This window comes from Platichthys flesus, chromosome 1 (assembly GCF_949316205.1).
Source record: "Platichthys flesus chromosome 1, fPlaFle2.1, whole genome shotgun sequence".
Taxonomy (NCBI): domain Eukaryota; kingdom Metazoa; phylum Chordata; class Actinopteri; order Pleuronectiformes; family Pleuronectidae; genus Platichthys; species Platichthys flesus.
The window spans coordinates 11,630,012-11,651,581 of record NC_084945.1 but is presented as its reverse complement, the minus strand read 5'-3'; the positions used below and the strand labels follow the sequence as shown (position 1 = coordinate 11,651,581).

The 21,570-nt window shown below is 41.3% G+C and overlaps 1 protein-coding gene across 4 annotated transcripts in view; it reads right to left on the bottom strand.

Moving 5' to 3' along the window:
• Positions 1-20,479, bottom strand: part of dagla (diacylglycerol lipase, alpha) — a 35,203-nt gene extending 14,724 nt beyond the window's left edge. For 2 of the 4 annotated variants that reach the window (XM_062384769.1, XM_062384777.1), the window contains exons 1-8: positions 18,793-20,479; positions 5,172-5,273; positions 4,840-5,051; positions 3,342-3,443; positions 3,109-3,247; positions 2,876-2,963; positions 1,821-1,979; positions 1,662-1,739 (exon numbers count right to left, since the gene is read on the bottom strand). In XM_062384769.1, the coding sequence (XP_062240753.1) occupies positions 1,662-1,739; positions 1,821-1,979; positions 2,876-2,963; positions 3,109-3,247; positions 3,342-3,443; positions 4,840-5,051; positions 5,172-5,266 (873 nt within the window). In that variant the 5' untranslated portion in view covers positions 5,267-5,273; positions 18,793-20,479. The remainder of the gene's footprint in view (positions 1-1,661; positions 1,740-1,820; positions 1,980-2,875; positions 2,964-3,108; positions 3,248-3,341; positions 3,444-4,839; positions 5,052-5,171; positions 5,274-18,792) is intronic. The other 2 variants (XM_062384786.1, XM_062384794.1) reach the window with 2 other exon arrangements.
• Between the last annotated feature and the right edge of the window lie 1,091 nt (positions 20,480-21,570).

Below are 21,570 nucleotides of genomic sequence, written 5' to 3'. Positions count from 1 at the left end.
TTAGAGCTCATCCTAGCACGGAGACAGCCTCTGCAAAAGTCACTAATGACCTTCTAATAGCTTCAGATCAAGAGCTTGTGTCTCTCCTCGTCCTGTTATATCTTAGTGCAGCGTTCAACACTATTGATCATCACATATTATTATATAAACTGGAACAGTTAATTGGCATTAAAGGAACCGCCCCAAACCTATCCAATTTGTGCAAATTAATGATGAGTCATCTGTGCGCACCACCGTAAACCACGGTTTCCCTCCGGGTTCTATGCTCGGCCCAATTCTATTTTCATTATATACCTTTCTGCTAGGAAACATTATCATGACACACACTTTAAATATCCACTGCTTTGTGGATGACACCCAGTTAAATCATCAAAAAAAACAGAACAGAGTAATCAATTAACTAAACTTCAAGCAAGTTTCAAGGACATAAAAACTGGATGACCCTCAACTATCTCTTATTAATAAAAACAGAGATTCTAATACTAGGCCATAAACACCTCAGAGATACAATATCTAATTATATAGCTGCACTAAATGACATTGCCCTCGCTTTCAGTAAAACGGTCAGGAATTTGGGAGTCATCTTTGATTCCGATTTATCCTTTGATTCTCCCTTCAAACTAATATCTAAGATTGCATTCTTTCACTTACGTAACAACTTAATAAATCTGACACGTCCTTTTTTCAAAAAGATGCAGAGAAACTAGCCCGTGCCTCTGCTACATCCAGACTTGATTATTGGAATTCCTCATTATCAGGCTCCGGCAGTAAGTCTTTAAACACTCTGCAGCTTGTCCAAAATGCTGCTGCGCGTGTCCTGACAAGAACCAGGAAAACAGACCACATTTCTCCTGTATTAGCTTCACTACACTGGCTTACGGTTAAATTTAGAATATAATTTGAAATTCTCTCTCACCTACAAGGGCCGCAATAATATGGCACCATCACACCTTAAAAAGCTCATCGTACCATATCACCCCACTAGAGCACTGCGCTCCCAGAATTCAGGCTTACTTGTTTTCCCTTTTTTTAAAAGAAGAGTAGGAGTCAGAGCTATCAGCTATCGAGCTCCTCTCCTGTGGAATCATCTCCCAGTTTAAGTTCAGGAGGCAGGAACCCTCTCTACTTTTAGGAGTAGGCTTAAAACCTTCCTTTTTGATAAGTATATTTATAGTTAAGTTAGAGCTTGGTCAGGTTTGTCTTGGACCTGCTCCTAGTTACGCTGCTTTAGGTTTAGAATGTCGGGGGACACATGGAGCCTCCCTTTTCCTCTTCTCCCTCTTTATCACATTCATTTCTCATCAATACATGTTACTGATTCCCCATAGTCCTTGTGCTTTATCATTTGCGGATCCATGTGGCATCTATTGCACTTCTGTCATTCCTGGGAGAGGGCTCTCGCTGAGCCTTCTAAGGTTTTTCCCATGTTAATAGGTTATTTTTGGTAGTTTGTCCTCACTCTTGTTGAGGGTTAAGGGCAGACGATGTTTCACCTTGTTAAGCCCTATAAAATTGGATTGGTTGATTGACTGATTGAAATGATTTTGTTTGCTTTAACAATTGGTTCAAATGCATTGATTTTAAGTTTTCACTGGTTTCACATGTGATACAAACTAACGTCAACCATGGCTCTGTCCGATCACCACACAGAAGAAACTCACCGAGTTCTTAAGGTCCAGGTATCTTGTATTACGAGTTACAGGCATTCCAGATAAGAAGGCTAAAATGTCATTGTTGGCCTTAGGAACAGAAAGCAGAAAAAATGAATTATTTTTTCATTACAGGACATGCATAAACAAATACATAAATAAAGACATTACCATCTGTGTTACAGACAGTGATACCTGGTCCAGGATAGAAGATCTCTTAGACCTTTGTCTCTGACGGAGAAGTACCAGACCAGCAATAATGTCACTAGGCACAATGTCCAGGTCTCTGAAGAACTCTGCGAAAAGGCTTGCCACTTCTGAATAAGCATCCTGGACAGAAAAGCAGCAGAAATCAGCATGTGTTGGAAAAGCAGATTAATAATTTAAGGACTGAACCACAGGAGGTTTACCTAACAATCTGTTGTGCTCTGTTTGATAACAAATGTATACTTCTGGACAGGTTGCCAGTGCATTGCAGGGCCAACATGCAGAGACAAGCTACCATTCTATCCTAATTCTACACCAACAATCAATTTAAAGTCTCCAATGAACTTCTTCCCCAATCTGCAAGTCTTTGGACTGTGTAGGAAGCTGGGTAACTGGTGACAACCCACACAGACATGGGGAGAACATGCAAACTCCACACAGAAAGACCCCAGCCCTGCAGAACCGTGAACCTTCTTGCTGGAGGGCAACAGTGCAAACCACTCTACCACCGTGCTGCCCTGCATGGCTGCAAGGATCAACAAATCACAACTGGCTGGATGTTACTGTACAATGGGTTTGTATTTCTTTGGAGTTTTAACAATTTACTAAGGACAATATGTCCTGCTCAAGTATTAGTATTCATTTACTCAGAAATTTCAATGAACTATTGGCTAAACGCTGATAAAGCAGATGAATCTTTCTGAATATTTTCATAGCTTCCATTTGAAAATCTATTTTAGTGAGTGGTGGTTACAAATCTTTGTGTTACTGTAATTGTGCATAACATTTTTGAAGCCAGCTTGTAAAATTGATTAAACCTGTAACGAAATAATTTGCTATTCATATTTTACATGAAATATTTAAATGTCACTCGTAAGCAGCTGAGAAATGAACTCTGTTGTGTCACAGACTTGATTAATCCTGCCGGAGCTCATTTTAACGATATATTCCTGGTTACCTTCCTTTCTGTTTGCCTCTAGACACAGAGAGAACACGGGTAAATGTGTGTTGTCACTCACTGATTGTGTATCCTGGGCTCTTGTGCAGCACATGAAGAACTTGAGTCTCCTGCTCCAGCTGCTGGCTTGGCCTTCCTCTAGCCTGTGTCTAATAGAGAGGAAAAGTCAACAAATATTGTCAAGACTGAATTTGTCTTGAAAAAAACATGGTATGTTCATGAATGGATGTGGTGTTTTGGTTGAGGTTAGAGATAAAGACAAAAACCAGAGAGAATCTAAGGACCTGTTTATACCTGAGCGTGTATGTTGTGAGGTTGCGTTGACGCCGTCGTGTTGCTTTCAGTTTGACAAACGTCCGACCCGTAGGATCAAAGGTGCACATGAGGGTAATGCAAACGCTGAATATCACAAGCCAGTTGCACGCAACGATCCCTGCAGAGAACATTAAAACATTGTTCTAATAACTTAAAAAACAAACACTTGTCTATGTCTACTTCCATCCGTCTTTTTAACCTCTTTCACTTACCCAACGCCAGATTTTTGGCTGTGACATCAGAGCATGGTTGGTAATATTGCACAAGCCATGCAATTCCCACTACAGCATACACTAGCTCGACCAACAGAATAGCTGCAGAGAGAAAGAGAGAGAAATAGGAAGAGGGAGTGAGTAGCATAATGATCACGATGTGCGCCATCAATGTAATCTGTGTTCAGACCTTATATCGTCTTCACAAACATGTTCCTCACACCTAACGAGCATTAAGACGCAATTTTCCCTAACCCTTTTGCAGTTTACATCTTTGCCCGGCCTCATAATATAAGTAGCTTGGATCATAAAGGAATTTCATTAAATTTGTATTTTGTCATAATAAGCATATTCATTATTTAGTTATTGCCAACTAATTGTGTAGTGGGGCAGGGCTGGGCAATATGGGGAAAAATCGCATATCGAGATAATTTATTTTATATCAGTGGATATCGATATATATTTCAATATAAATCATCAACACTGCACTGATATGTATTACTCTGTGCAGGTCAGCAGGTCACTCTGCTCCTCTGCTCCTTTCTAATCACTCACACAGAAGTGATCTTTATAAAAACCTGTTGAATTCATAGCTATGTTCCATGATGAACAGGGTGTTGCTTATTCTGCAACAATGAATTTAGTGTTGCGTCATTAAACTGCAGGAAGAACTTCTCTTTTGTCTGCAGGACTGTGTGTGTGTGTGTGTGTGTGTTGCTCTTCACACACAAACTGATAATCACATGTATTTAGTTATTTATAGAGGATGTCGGATCATGACTCCGGATCATTCCGAGTCACTTTAACCCGATGTCCTGTCTGTGCCGTCAGGTTACATCTCTTGTTGTGTAGCAGGTTTTAAAATGTGTCTCATAAACTCTGGCCTGAATCTAACAAACACAAAGTAAACAGTACTGTACGTGTAACTTCTGATCAGTTATGGTGTTTATTGGTAAAGTGAGCACAGGTCAAATGTGGAGTGAAGAGGAAGTCGACACAGGACGACCAGACCTTTAATATGAGTCTGTCCTGTCCACATGAATGGATTATGTCACTGCATCTATGCAGCATCAGCCACGTCTATGCAGGGGTGCAAACATTAGCATGTGGGTGGCTGCTCCTCCTACACTCTGTGCTGTATGTGTCAACCTAACCTGATGGGGCTGTGACCCTATTCCAGCCACATGATTGGTTTAGCTTTGTGTTGTCTGTCAAAATATGAATGGAATGAGTTCTATTGATGTTATATCGAACATGTCTCATATTTCTATAAAGGAAAAGTTATATCTGCGATAATTATCTTTATTGTTTTATCGCACAGCCCTACTGTTGGGTCACAATGACGTTTGACCATCTAATTCTTATCAGTGAAATCCTTGTGTCCAAGAGAATGTAAAGATTCAAATTCCCTCACAAGACATCGTGGTCATGAAAGTCAGACAGACAGGTGGACGGACAACCAAACTAGCAAGGAAGTGTGAAAAAGTGTGTCCCTTACCTAATCGTATATAGATGACGTACTGCACAGCTTCCCTGGGCTGTGTGTACAAAATGCTGCCTCTCATGCTCAGCCACATGATGGCGCTCTCACAGATGAGGCAGCTGACCAGTATTCCCAGGTACCCTCGGCCATGGTCCACCAGCGTTATAGAACAGGACTGGTCTGATCCATAAGGGAGGCCAAACAGAACCACGGAGAGAACCACCAACCTTAGAAAAACAAAAGCAACAATAAACATAAATATATGTTCCTTCGGAGATAAAGTGATAAGTCTAAAATATAAATATGAAAGAAAAGAAAATGATGCCTTGAAAGAAAAACTGACTCACCAGACGCAGTGCAATAAAAAAAGGAAGAGGGCGGGCAGCACTAGGTCATCACTGCCAACTGACCAGCGCCGCCGAAACATCACCATGCCAGGCATCACTGCCCTGTGGAAAAAACAAAAGGGAGGAAAAATTGTCAGGAACATAATTACATTCTTTAAGACTTTGCTTCTCAATGTCTGAAGCTCATGTATTTATTCGGTCCAATGTCTTATATGCTATGGATCACATTTGTACATGACAGAGCTTCAAAACAGCAAAAGACAAAAAGAAACCAACTTGCAGTGCATCTTACTGCACAGATGTCTCTGGAGCAAGCAACGCATCAGATGTAGATTAGCATTTCAATTTCAGTTTCTTAAACTATGTATATGAAAATATATATGCTAAAGCTGAGAGGACTGCAGGGATTGGAACAGAACTAGACTCAAACAGAGGAAAGGGGGAAAGAAATAGGATGGATGAGAATAAGTGGGTGAATGGATGCGGAGCTACAAAGCACCACTTAATGAAGAAAAGAAAGAGAACCAGCTTTGATATATGATGGTACAGTGCTGGGGAAAGAGCTTCTTTTTTTTCACGTCACCATGTCCATTCTTTCTCTCGTTGAAAACACTCGTGTTTACTCAAGTTGCCTCTGGGCGAGACAAATGAACTGCAAGAAGACTGGTTGGAAGGAAACAGCAGCGATGGAAGGAGCCACAGAGAGGCTGATGTAGGCCTTATGGGGTTGATACAGGCTGATACAGCCTTTATGGTGCTCAGCTCCTGCAAATTTGGCGGAAGCTGAAGGACGTCTTTTTAGGTTCAGTCACAAAAGCATGCAGCTATAGGGTAGTGGTAAGTCACTGTCCAGCACTCCTCTGCATTTAAGAATTGTGTCAAAACATTCCTTCAACATTCTTCAGTTATTGAGAAACTGACTATGACGGTCACTACGGCTGTTACAGTATTGTGTCTGCAGAAAAAGGCCAAGAGATCCTTTCCTTGTTAAAGGTTAATCTAAGACTCTATAAAAACTTGTGTGGTGTGTATCAACACTGCAGCGGCTGTACAACACCATCAAGTTAATCATTGGCTTTAAATATAAGTGTAAAAAAATGCAGATACAAATCTGACAAAAAGCTGTACAAACAGTCTGCCAATAGAACAATAAGTTGATGTCCAGTGCATCCTTTTACAGAGCTGGTGTGCACTAAGAGCTTCTTGCCATAATAATGACAGATGCAAAGATGAAAGACAGACTCTGAAAAGGAGATAAACATCATATCTGCATTACGTCTACATAAGACTCACCTCTTATCATCTACACAAGCATGTCCAGCATATATTCAGTCTAACTCAGAAAAGTCTCTTAAGGCTTTTTCACACATGTTTTTTTATGCGATGAATAAGCACATTATTATTATTAATTTTTGAATCTGTACCAGTCAATGCAAGTTTCCTCAGTTCTGGAATATAGCTGAGCGACTTTGAAGATATTAAATGTTCAGACCCAGTTACATTTTTCCAAAGTTACGCTTGGACACATCTAACCAATCCGAATGCACGTTGTTGATGTTTTACTTATTATATTTGTCCTCAGCCGTTACTCACAGTTACTGTTGCCGACTAGAAGCTACGATCAAACAACGGAAGACAACTCCTGTCAAAGAAGATGAATGACGCAAATGTGCACAGCTGGGACTGTTTGAGAACAAACAGGACCCTCACTCAAAAATAAATATTCAGGAAAAATCTATTATCTTGGTGCCAGCTGCTCCAGCAGTACTTCAAACTGTCTAACGGACTTCCTGAAACATGTCCAGCAGCAGCAGTGGTAGAGTTTCAGCTCCTGAACCAAGCACTGAAACTCACAAGTTCTCTCTTCATCAGTATACCATGTATATCATCCTTCCTTTTTGTCATTAAGTAAAAGGAGCCCCTGGTCATCACTGTGCGATGATGATTTATCGTTTTCCAGAGGATCACTATATGTTGTTTAATCGCTACATTGTGTACATCATGTCTAAATGTGAATTATTCAGCATTTGTTGCAGTGTGTTTGTCATCTTTGACATGGCCTTTAGATTAAGAATGGTAACAAGAGATCATCCACTATTTTTGTTTAGTTTGTACTGGAGAGAGAATGCACCTAATTACATCAGAAGTAAGAAATCAGCAAAAATAACTCATTGAGACATTTGTGCTTCCACCTACATAACTCTCAGTAGGGATGTGCAGAGTATTGCAAATAAACAATGACATTTCCTCTGTGCAAATCTGGTGGAGAAGTAGCTTTTTTACAAAACCTTCTATATTCTGTGACAACACTGACATAAACACTGGAGACCTTGTTGTCAGAATAGATTCCCATAACCCCAAGTTCACTGGACAAAATCCAACACTCAAAATCCAGGGCCTCTGCATTTCCAAAATGACTATTCTATTCTATGTTCGATTCCCAGCTTCATGCCAAGTTTACAGATATTTAAATTCATAATACGTCTGACTTAAGATCCCAAGTGGCTGCATACTGAGCCTAAACACCTGCACTTATTTGTAGTATGTGTAAATCAGACTGTATAAAGATGGATGACATGACAGCTCCCCTTAAGTGAATCCAAATAATCTTGATTCCTTGTTGGTTGACTGCAGAGTAGGTCATAATTCCCACCTCATCCATTTAGGCGGGATACTGACAAATATACACCATGGGGGCAGGAGCCAATTCCTGCAGGGATTTAAACCAGGAAACTTCCTGCTGTGTGTTGACAGTTAACCACTGTATCACCATGCAGCCACCCAATAGACCGAGACAAAACATTCAAGATCAGGTCGAATACATTTTTCTCTAAGATTGTGTCATTTCAGTTTGTTCTTATCACACTGATGCATGTTTGAGTGTTTATCTTTCAGGTAAATTTGATTTTAATTAGTTATTTGATGCTATTGAAACAGAGTGACAGGTCATGATTGACGACTGAGCCTGTTGGGTTACTTTGATTATTTCACGACGTAAACTTGAATCTCTTTGGTTTCTCTATTTGTCGGTCAGATTACCATGTTGTGCATTATAAACACTGATGTATTTACAATATTATGATTTGGGAGGATGGGGGGCACTTAAGGGAAGCACACGTTACTTACACATTACTGCTAATGGCTTCACACTCAGATGTTATCTGAAACCGCTGACTGGCTTTGCAAATGTTTTCTGAGGAAGAAAATGCTCTGGAGACCTTTTTATTAGGTCCCGAGGTTTCACAAAAAGGGAACTTTTATTGAGATAAAAAACTTTTATGGCAATATAACCAAGTCTTTCTATGTGTACTACTCAGCTGGAAATAACCCATGGCCTTTATTTGCACACAGCATGGGTTTGAATAGATCTTATGACGAAATAACTACCACATCAATAATGTACCGAGAGGAAAAGATGGAGCTAGTGGATGTGAATGACCTCCATTGAGCAAACACCCACTACTCACCTGACTGTGAAAGTTACGTTATGGCTCCAAGAAAATTGACATTCAACAGGGAGGAGGTTTGGGCAACTCTCCTTCCTTTCTAATGTGGGAAATGCTGAATGTCCTATAGTCCCAACAATTAGATCCTCGCCAACACTTAAAGAAAGACACAGTAAACTAAAGTCTCTAACACAGCTGTAAGGTTGAAGTCACACACCCTGAAGTCTTTGTATCACTGGTCGTCACTGTCAGGCTGCTACAGACCTTTCTGTTATCTCATGCATTCCTGTTTTCAAACCTTGACTTGGACTTGTGTGAAGGGGGCGTTCATTCATACCACTCCAATCCCTACAGCACATCAGCTGGCACACTGAAGCTGTCACACCCAGACAGAGGAGGCAAAACAGAGCAAAATATGAAACTTCGAAACGACTTGGTGTGTTTGAATATCCCTGTGCAGATGTTTACAGCTTGGGCACAAATATTACAGGACATTTCACGCAAGCTAACGACCTCTGGGTTTTAATGACCCAAAATGGGTTTTCAATCCAATTTAACCTGAGCTGTGTTGGCAGGTGATTGCAACTACCTGGGGTCAAACAACACAAACCACAAAGCACCACAGCAGGTGGGTGGTTTCACTGATTGGTACCATCATCATCATCATCCAAGAGGGACAAACAACAGAGTGGAATCAGCAATCAAACCGTCTTTCACGGCAAATGATGGAAGACCACAATGTGGAGCTTGCAAGAAAGTTTCTAAGGAGAAACCAGTATCGACGACTCTGACCTACAGATTCCAGTTCTTAGTATTTCTCCAACAATGTGGTTCCTCTGCTTTGAGATAATGCAATAGAGTGAAGGAAACAGAGGCATGTGAACGGGTTCATGTGACTGAAGTCACATCTCAGCTACTTGTCAAACTCTATCCAGTTTGAAACAACATTAAAGAGGACAGTGGAAAGATGGGGGGGAGAAAAGAAAGTGTGGGGGAAGATCTAAACTCTGCCCAAATCTCATTTAGGTCAGGACAATTAGGCCAGTGAAATCAAGCAGATCTTTTAAATGCAGGCGCTGCACACTCCTCTGCCAGGGACACAGTTATCAGCCCTCTCCCCCAGGCCTGTTGTTACAAGAAGGCTGAAACTCCCAGCAGAGACAATGGAGAAAATGTAATGACACAATTAGAAATCAAATGACACTGGAGGGTAAGTATGACCTTGTGTTAGTGTGAATCTACTCAGTAAGGTTTGTTTATGTGATGTAAGAATTCTGGTCGGGTGGCGTAATTTCCAGCAAATGCATCAATTTTCTACTGTTCTGCTTTTCCCATGACATGGTGGATGATGCCTATCCCAGCATGCACTTGATCACGTAATTTATTTTGAGGAAAAGGAATTTGTGCATTCTATTCAAACTAAAATTATCATCAAACTATAAATCCTTATAGAGACTGGTGGTCAGTTGGGCCCTCCATCGCCTGCTAGAATAAAGCACATTCCCTGTAAACTATTTTAAGATTTTGTTTATTTTACTAATCGCCTGAGAGACTTTCCCCCAGATTATTTATCAGATCTTTCATGGCTTGATGTCCCTTCCCACTCATCATCATAATAATAATAATAATAATAATTTGATCATTGGATGCATTTGTTCCTTATTGTTGCAAAGTTCAGATTGATGCACAACATTAGCGAGCCTTTGCAGTCAGCCTGAGGAGATCAGGGCGGTAATACCGTCTCGTCTTTTAAATCCATCATTTTGTAATTGCTTATTAGTGACTCCATTAATTATGTTATGACATTTTACTTTGCTTTGTAATGTGTTCAGTTTTATTGCTTCATTTTATTGTGCATTTTGAGCGTGATTGTATTGTGACGCACTTTATAACTGTTTATTTAATACAAACTACTGCTTTCATACATGCATTGCCAACACTACCGCTGTGTGAAGAAGAACATCATGACTGATTAACCATTAAAAAAATAGATTTCTCCAATTTATTTATTTGACTGTTTGGTCCTTGCTAGATCCTTTTACAGATTGGCCAATATAATTTGATTCCATTTGGTCATGAATAGAGCTCCTAATAATGATTATTTTCAAAACAGAGTTCTTGTTAATGGTGAATCATGAAAACACCCCCCTAGGGTTGGGTTTTAACATATATTGCTTTGTGCAAAGATATGTTATCTACGTTTGATATGAAGCAGGCAAAAATCAATAAATCCACACTTGCAGGAAGCTTTCAGCAATCAAATCATTCAAAACGGATGTAGAGCAAATATATGTTGATCGATCCATTTATAATTTCAGCAATTATGAGCCATAAAGCACTCTGTACATTGCATTTAGACAAGCATTGCTATTAGTGCCATTATAATTATCAGTTTTCTTGTGAGCAATGTAGTCATTATTGTCATAACTCTTTTAACACAACCATGTTATGTTTACTCAATCTGGGGTCAGGTCGTATTCTCACTTTCAGGTTAAGATTGTAAAGATCGATCAGTGCTTTTGATGGGGAGATCAATGTGCTCAAAATACCTTTAACTATCAGTGTGCTAACCGAGTCCCATTGAGAATGACCTGGATGGGCACAGCTCTGAGGAATTATCAACAGAGAATGAAATCTCTTTCATGTTGATTGCCATTTTAAGTTTAACTGCCATTTTCATTCCATCAAAGTTTCACAGTCGAGGACCCCAGCTCATTAATCCTAGTGCAAGCCATCTATCAAGCTGCGCTGTGACATCCATGAAATCCAGCCTGTTCCTCTTGTAATCAGTCCAGTGTACAGCTCTTCAGCGCTGACCTCTGACAAGATCCACTCAGCTAAATTTCATGGAATAAGACTCTGGCCATCAATACAAGTCTCAATGCAGCAACCTCACTAATAGCGGCTCCCTCCTCAGGGGCTTTCCCATCTATCACCCTGAGGATGTTAGCCTATTAGTGGTGCTGCTGGGCTTCTATTGTGGACATTAATAGATGAATTTAGACAGTTTTCCCCCCAACAGTAAAATGCATAACATATTTGCATTACATTCAGCTCTCATGTGGACACCAGCCTATTGATTGACAAAAAAAGATAAACGTTTTTTGTAAACAGGAACACAGCAAAAGTCAACAGTTTGTGACACACATAGCTTCATCCAAAAAGCCAATAATATCAGTAGCAGAAGCCACACCTGAACATTTTAGCTTATTGGGATGAAACCTTGAAGAATCCAGTAGACGCAATGAGTAGCTCCAAAAAACTAGAAAGAAAATAGAGTCCTTAACAGTAACAGATTTGACATTAATTTGGTGTGATCCAGCACATTTTAAGATACAGCAAAGTTTTGTTAACACAGAGAACTGGACGTCATATTTTCCCTTTACAAGACAAAGTAAAATATACAGTTCATACCATGATTCTCACTGTGTTACTATAGATCATCGTATGAGCACCATTCCTGTTCCTGTTCCACATGAATGGACATGTTCTCACTGTATAAATGTATCCAAATGAATCCCTTATTAGTGCTGATCATTAGTCTTTTGTGAAATATTAAACAAGTTTGTATTTTTAACTCTTCAAGAGATAAAACATTCAGTTCCAGCACCTGAAGCTGGCACACACCTCACACCCTGCATTGTTTGTAACCTGAAATCAAAAGCGCCCACTAACTGTCTAGAAACTGACCTTTACCACAACTCTACTCCTCAAATCTCTAGGGAAGAACAACAGGCAAAACATTGGATTTAGATTTGACATATTAAAATTGTGATATTAGCTGTACTTAATGTAAAAATGATTTGGTTTTCTTGCAAATATGATTTGTAGCATGCCCTGTAGCCCCATAATGCTTCATTATTAGTGTTAGTAACTTCAGGCCGAGGTGCTGCCCCTGGTTCTGCAGAGATTCTTTTCTGCATACGACATGACTCATGCAAACTCTTGCCTCTCTCTTCCTGAGCTTGTGACGCCGTCTGAATCCAAATGACATGTGTTTTGTGAAAAGACTGACATATTCCTGCATGTGAGCATTGCTTTTGTGCTCCACACAGCGTGCTTCTGTGTGCCAGGCACAGTCCCGTACCCACGTGAAGCAACAACAATGATGTAATAACAATGACAGGGCTCCCCGTCCGTCATCATGGCTTTTGTCTTTGACATGGACTTATTGAAACAAACAGGGCACAGGCATGAGGGACAGCATCTTTTAAACTCTCTGATGCTTCTTCTTCATGGACTATAATCTAGTTTTTCTGTTCAATCACATATTTTCACCATCTGTCTGTCTGTAGCTCGTATATATCTTGATAACCATTCATTTCATTCGCTTCACACTTTCAATGTGTACTGTTAAGGGCCCAAGGAAACACAGTATCTAAATTGGTGCGATTTTGACATGCAATATGTTCGATATTAATACATTTTGACCAGTTCTCTGTGGCAGCAGTGGCTGGGACCTTTCACACCAACGACAACTGATTCTCCAGTTTGGGCATTTGCATACTGAGGCGAGAATCATCGGACTTTGAATATACAGCCGAGCAGCACTTTGTGGAGCAGCGGTGGCTCGGTTTGAGGCTGAGTCCAGCAGCTGGTCTTTACTTGTCCTGGCTCAGTCACTGCAGGTCACAGTTTCAGAAAGAAAGCTGTAACCAGCATTACCACAGACCAAGCAAACAGGCCAGCCTACAAGGCAGTGCACTTGCTGCTTGAAAACTCACCTGATCTCAGTGCTCCAAAGGAAACGCAGAACATTGTCACTATATTAATACATCACTCCTGAGGTAGCCACAGACACAGAGTAGACTCAAGTCCCATCTGAACTCACTGCTTTAGCCCTGGTTTTATGTAAACCAGTTTGATCTAGTATACAGGTCTTCCAGTTTCCTACTCTTCCATCTCACTCAATCTGCAGCATCAAGCCAAGATGGGGTACAGCCTCTTGGTTAAAGCCTTGTTCTCTATCTACCGCTTTAGTCCCCATGTTACCGTTTCATCTACTACTATTGTAATGAAGCTCAAGAGGAATATTTACTTTGTCTAATAATCATCTCCCCACACAACCACAGTTGAGAGCAAATGTTACAAACTGGTTTGAATACAAACAGCGGAGAAGTACTAGCCCATTGTCAGCACAGAGAATTACAATGACCTGTTGTTACCTCTGATTAATATGTTACTGATTCTTGGTCATTTATCAACGGTTTGAATTATAATTCATAAAATACCCTTTTTTTAAAAAGACTGAAAAACATTCATAGCTAGACCTTATCACAAGGTTCCTTTCAAGCCATAATCACCAGTATATTTTAGTGTCAATCACTTGAGATTGAAGGTCATTGTACGAAGTTTGCATTAACTCAAACAGCTGTTTGGTTAAGTGTCACTTGGTTTACCATTATGGCCCGAACAGGTACATTATGGTGCAACCACCAAGCACAAGTATTTAACAGGTACATACTTAAACAGGCTTATTTCATATTAACATATTTTCATATTTCCATCTCTGGTAATACCTTTAGCATGAGAGTGCTCAACAGGATTCATACTGCAGGTATTCTGAGTAGAGAATCTATGTTAACAAAGGTGTGTCTTAAAACAAATGAATAGAGTTCAGCTCACACTGAATTGAATTTAAAACATCCTGGACCTGACATTCACTGCAGCATTTCATTTCTGCAGCAAGTCTGGTTGTCCTCTGCTAATTTCGAAGAAATGTGAATACTCACATAGCATGTTTGTTTGTTGAAATACAAATTCATGTTTTAAAATGACCCTCTTGGATAAAAATCAAGACGCTTTGGCTTCCCTTTTGGGGAGGCATCATATTGTCTACCTTAACAGGGAATACACTAAATTTCTTTGCTTAGGATGGCTCACGAAAATGTCATAAGAAATTACTGTGGAAGTTTGTTTAAAGGCCATTTCGACTATTGCTCCCCTAGTTTGTGAACTTTAATTAAATGGAAGCTGGGCACACATTCAGGTCTACAGTGTCTTAACTGCTCTGAAGGTAGCTCTTGTAATGGCAACAGAATCAATAGGAATCCGCAAGAAAGGAAAAACATTTGCTCCGGTGGGACAGTGATGGGAGGCCGTGGACGGCCTGACACATAGTGAGGTGTTGAGCATGAGCCTGAACAAACAGGCGACAGAAAGTGCTGAGGTCACACTGGGTTGTCATGATGGCCCGACAGCAGCTCGGTCCCAGATCCATGTCTCCTCTGCTCTCTGTCATACCTCCATCTGCTCCAGTCTCTCTTTTTCTGCCTGGGTCACAGTTACATTCTGCTCAGATCCAGATTCTCTCCAGCACTTGTCACATCCCTGGCTCGGCTCCTGCTGCCTCTAATGATCCTGTCTCTCCCGATTCTGTCACACTACACGGCAGCATTCTGTGCGTCCTGAAGAATCTCACCCTATCCTCTCTCCATCACACCCTCTGCCTTTCTCATCCTCCGTTTCCCTGTCCTCATGCTCTCTCCTCTTCTCCCTCTACCCACACACTCATTCAGTATTCATATTAGAGGACATTTATGAGATCGAGTGTGTGCATCTGCACCATTTTCGTTGCAGAGGAAACCTACATTTTCCTCCAGTAGCCCCCCCCAGTCCCCCTCCTCTTCCTTATCTTGGTAATCCAGATTCTGGTTTAGGTTTCGCGTTGCTCGTCTTTTTTTAGACTGAAAGCCATGTGCCACTCACTCCTACTCTCCCTCTGCCTCTTTCTCCATCTTTTTCTCCCACTGCCACCCACACAATCCCTTTCACCTCTTCCCACTCAATTTTCTCTTCTTTCAATTGATGTGATAGTATGTGCACCGCAGTTTAGATATGTGTTTGTGCACGTACAGGCATTTTTTGGTTTGTGTTGTTGAGGGGTAACATATGTGTTCTGAAACCTGACTTGATGCCACAAACCTATCTATTAATTGTATCAGGTCAGATACTGAAAATAACTGCAGCAGCAATATACATCACTGCAGCCATAGGTTTTCAGTGTGCTGAATGTATAGCAGTAGTTTAAATTGCCTTTTTTCAAACAGACTTGTATTGAACCGTCGTCTATAAATGGCTTCGATGCAGAATATAACTTCAGCTCTGCAGCTTATCGATTCAGCCATACATGTGTTTAGAAGGGGACACACAAACACCTCCCTGCAAAGAAACTGTCAGCTCATCAATACTCTCACACAGATAATGTCAGTGAGAGACCTCACACACCTTTTACTGGTGGCTTATCTGGATCATCCGTCTCATGATGCATAAAATTAAGATGCATGCTGTGGTATCTTCATCTCCACAAGACACAGGGAAGATAATCCAAATAAATCCCAGTCAGATATTACCAACAGTTGTTAGCAGCTGAAACATTTTAACATGTTTACCAGTTAATCTCTCATCAACTTGCATTTCAAGAACTGTCAGAGAAGTATAAAACCAAGTATGTTACAGGAACTTGCTTCCAATTTTTCCAAATGTTGTTATGAAGAACTGTACGTTACTGCTTTGAGTATAATCCACTTTCAGCTCTCTTCAAAGAATCATCTGTTTTCCAATCAACATGTTTCATATGATACAGTTTAACTGAAATATTCTCTGTGCAAACAACAAAATGAGTTTTCAAAATACAGTTAGCTCTGTATCTTAAGTACATATTTGGAGATAATGTTAATGTGTTTCCCCTCATAACCCATATCAGTTTTGCTGATTTAAGCAATATGTAATTTTTGAAATTCCGTTTTCACATAAATGAATGTGATCAAATATCTTGGTGGTTTTGTTTAAACATCCTAAAAACAATATTCTCCTCCCACAGGCACTCACCTTCAGAACGTGTGAGCTGCAATCGTGACGATAAAGATGAGCGTGAACTGATTTTATAAGCCTACGACTTTTGAAGCCAAATTTATGTCCATTGTGAGTCCATATAACTTCTACTTTTAATATTCCTTTTATACTGGGTGTATGCAAGTACATAGATGTAATATAAATGTGGCTTTTTTTATGCAATAACATGCACATGACATGTATAATGAAGCCTAAAAAGAAAGAAGACCAAATTAATTAAAGAAAACTTCATAACTCACCAGATTTTGATAGAAGACGTATTTGATGGCGGATCAACAAGTTTCCGGATCATAGGGTGGTTGTGTTATACTCCACACAAATATCACGTTATAGTCATTAACTGTTCCATTAAACCCTGTACTATACATACTTACAATTATTGATCTCATTTAACCATCCATGATTCATACAGACTCCATAAAATATATTCATTTGCTGTATGCAGCGGTTGTCTGAATTATAAAATGTGCAAATGTGAGAAATAAAAAATGTCTTTACAAGCAACACTGGAACACAGCAAATGTCTACATATCTTCCTTCATTACTGCAAATATACTTCTCTGCTGCTGCCTCATGCAAAAGCAGTGGAAATGTCTTTGCAATCAGTAAAGACCCAAACACCGTCATTGCATCCTGCTAAATTATAATAATTCTTTAAGTGTGCACTGGCAAAGAGAAACCAGTTTTCTGGCACAAAAGCAGGTGACGTATGAGAGACTCTCTCACACCCTGACTTGGGAAACCAAAGAGCCAACATATCTGCCAGAACTCACCGGAGGCACTTGGTTTCCACCAGGGATGAAGCTTAGAGAGAAACCAGTGAAGCGGGTGTAAACACTGGTGTGCAAAGCTGGGCCTGTCCTTGCTTGCAACAAATTCAACTTGATCTCAGTGGCAATGGTTTCCCAAATATTAGTCACCACTGAAACAGAAGAATAATCAACACCAAAACCCAGTTTCAAGTTGTTTTCCACCGGTCCATACTAAACGTGAGGCTGGTCAGTGTTTTTTCAGAAGCCAAAGAATGATGTACACCATGACTTCCACAATTTAAAAATCACAATAAATAATTTGAACAATGTTTATTCAACTACAGATTCTAAAAACAGATGAGGGGGTTTGGGATGAAAGGTGCAGGACACGATTACTTACTGTAATGTAATATCTATTCTATGATGTTAAACTTTGATCTAATATTTGACATATTAAAGGCTTGTCTGCACGTCCTGTTATTTCCTCTCAGGACCAAGCACCTGCTCAAAACTACTTTCAACGTGCGCTTATAACATGCAGTTAATATTTGTGTTCATTTGCCTTCATTTGTAATTTTTAACCTATGCAAGGCTTCTTTGAGCTGTTTAACATTCGCTATGGAAATGAAATGAGTTATTATCATAAGAGCCAGGACACCGTAGAATCCAATCTAAAATGAATACACAAATTGTACACGCTGTCTCATTCTTCTCTGTGTGTATCAAACGTCTCAGCCCTTCTTGCACGTGACAAACTCATCTGATGTCATTTCATAGAACCACAAAAAAAAAGGTATTCCTCACACCCCTCAGATGCGTATTCATCCCATCACTCCCACGGTCACCTGCAGCCATCTCTGCTCAAACATCGCACATTTGCGGTTTGACACTAGAGTGTTCACCGCTGGAAGTTGTGAACAAATTATCAGGGAAATCTTCCCAGCGTGGGTGATAAACAGGTGTCACATTCCTGCTGTCGTCGCTGCGCCAGGTCCCTGGTTTGAAAGCCTGACTTACAGCACCCGAGTGTGGACGGTGGATAATATGATCCTGTATGTACGAGTGTGGTTCGTCTCGTTGGTCAGGAAGAGACCCGCAGACTGATCAATTAGCAGGGGTCAGTCATCCTTTACTGAGTTAAACATCACTTTGTAACTTCGGACATCTGTCACTAGTCCTGACATATTGTGCAGTCTATTCTCCCTGTGACATAATAAGAAGCCCCAGTGCAGCCTCGGCTCCCTGCAGCCCTGTGTGCTAACATGTGCAGCAGCAGCATCCGAACATGTGATTCCTACAAGTCGATGAGCAGCAGCAGCAGCAGCAGCGTAGGGTCTAATCTCATTTAATCGGGACAGCTGCTTAAGGTGGCATCCTGCGGGCCTAGCCACCGGAGAATGTGGCCTAAGAGGAATGTGTGTGAAACTACATCACTACAACACGAGCTGAACGAGCCGGGTCCCACTGTCCTGGCTCGGCTCCCCCTGCATGTGCACACAGCTGAAGGCGTTTTTTTTCCTATTTTCTATCAGCCAGGTCGCTAAATCTCAGTCGGTCTCTGCCGCTCACCTGTATTTTGACGATGCCTCGCCGAGACCCACTGCATCGGTTCCGCTCGCTCTCCCATATCCCTCCGACTGACGGGCCGCCTCAGCCCCGAGTCCGTGTCGAGGCGGGGGGGTTCATTGAATGTCTCACCGCTGGAAATCAAAAGAACCGGGCGGACGTCATTCCAGCAGGCGGGTGTGGACGGACTCAGCCCGGTTGTATCCCTCTCGGTCGTCCGCCGGGTGACAGGCGAGCCCGGTGCGGAGCGGTTATCGAGGACGACACACGGTCGGTTGTCAAACCGCTGGAGGCTCCCGATGTCTCCGCTTCGCTGCAACACGTCGTCAGCCGCGGTGCTCCACTGACAGCCTCGCGTCGTCCCGTCGGAGCCGCTCGGGCATGATGTTTCCTATACGCGGCAGATAGATGATAGCTCCCCACGGTGTGTTTGACCGGACGAGGCGAGCCTCCTTCGCGGCGGTCACTGGCTTGAAGAGTGAGCCCTCAGCCGGACAACTCCCGAACCCCGGCGCGCAGAGCGGCAACACGGAGGTGGCATTTCACGGGAAGCTGGCCCCTCCCCGCGGACATTTCTTCCACAGGGGGGAAAAAACACGTACGAGGTGGATGTTACCCTTCCGCGTCTGGCAGCGTCAAACCCGTATTGTTTACGTGCACCTGACGGGCGGGAGGGCTGTCCACGGAGGACCGAGGGTCCTGCGGAGAAAAGGGCGCCACCGGTGGTGTGTGAATATCAGGGAATCACGGCCAGAGAGCGCAGTGTTTGTCGAGAGGCTGCCGCTCCCCTTTGTCCGTTCACCCGCAGAGACCCCGGGGAGCCGCGTGGGGCTGACACACTCTCTTATCGGCCATCACCTTATCATTACATTATCACGGAGGGTTGCATGTCGCTGAATGTAGCTTCATTTTTTATTTAAAGGCGCTAATGTGACGTGATGGCAAAAGTGGTTGACCCGCGCATGCGCAGTTTAGCGGAATACCCCAAAAGGAACGTACGTTACCAGGGCGACGGAACACGCCCCTGTTTGTGCGGAGAACAAACACGGATTTTTTTTAAGGATCGTTAGTAAACGTAATATTTACACGATTATGCGTAACAGACGCAAATCATATTATGTTTTAAAGAGCTACATTTACTGAATTAATGCGTCACGACATCTCCAGCCAGCGACCATCGTTGTGAATTGATTTATTTCGCTGAAAACACCAGTTTCTGCACATCGCATCGATACAACATATCAAATTGGCACGAAATGAAAATGGGCTTTATGTTTGATTTCCGGTGACTTTGAAAATATGGGTTAATTAATACCTGACATGATTTGACAGCGTCTTTAACGTGAAAACCGGGACGCATTTGGCAGGTTCACAACCCGCCGATCACTATCTTGACACAGCGCCTCTCTTTGGCTGGACGTACACTGGGCGTGGATCGGTGTCACGTCAGAAAATTCACACATGGAAAAACGTGTAGTATCTTGTTCTGTCAGTAGCAGCAGAACAGGCACGAGCAGCCACTATGCGACTGAGGAGACAGAATGAATGAGGAATATAAAGACATGATCCCTTTCCCACAGCCTGCTGTCAACACTGCTGACCTCAGGGTTTCAGGTCCGAAAATAAACCCACAGAAGTGTGTCTATTGCAACAGGTTTTATTTTGTACATTAAATTGTGTTTGAGGAAATAAAGGCTGTAATCAACCAATCAATAAATCACGTTTTATTTTTTTAATCCTTACTCACAGATCACAATTTGTCTCATAGATCTTAAATATCTTATATATGTATATATATCTTAATAATGTCATGGGGGGCATACCTATATATCTATATTGACAACTAATTACATTCATGATCTATATGCAATGTAAATTTGACATAGTCTGCGTGGATCGTAAGATTAATTTAGAATCTTGAAAACAGACATCGTTCAGATTATATGAAAGTAACCTTTCTTCATATTAACTCAGACTGTGGAAAAAGCAAGATGATTCCTCTTAACACGAAAGCAGCATGATTAATTTGATCACCTGCCCTCATCATTTCAGAATTGTCTGTCTTTATTATTATTATTGCATTTGTGATCTCTATACTGTCTCTGTCTGTTAGAGTGGCATCTGTCAATCAGTGTTAACGTCCCTGATTTTTCCAGGAATATTAAACAGAGCTCTTGTTCATAGTGAACAGGGTCCCGCCTCCACAGGATGAGCAGGTTAAAGAAAATGAATGGATTAATCTTGCGAGAGAGAAACTAATGTGGTTACCCACAGTAAATGTATACTCAGGATCTTGTAATGAAATTACACGAGTAAATTACTGACTCAGAATTAGTCTTTGAACTAAGCAGTCTGGTTACCTCCTGTGTGTATAATGTATGATATTCGCTATGTCGGCTCTGTGCTCCAACACTTTCCCTTTGAAACAAATCCATAGATTCTTATGGAGACAACAAGCTGGAGAAAAACTGCCTCAAACGAAACAAATGTGACAGTCAGCACTTGACCCTTAGCACTTTTTTTATCTTGATATCAAATATGCTTGAGCCAAAGCAGGAAAACATTTAAAATGTCACATGCACTTAAACAAGATCTGATGTGTATTGTATCTGATAAATGCAGAGACTATCAAACACAAGTCTTTACTTATTAATAACCCTTATACAGCCTTAAACTGGATAAAGAATGTCTTTAATGAATTCCAAAGCCCAGGATGTACTCATAGGAATGGCTACCCCTATTTTCAGGACCAGATGGTACATCCTAGTCTCTCCTCCTCTC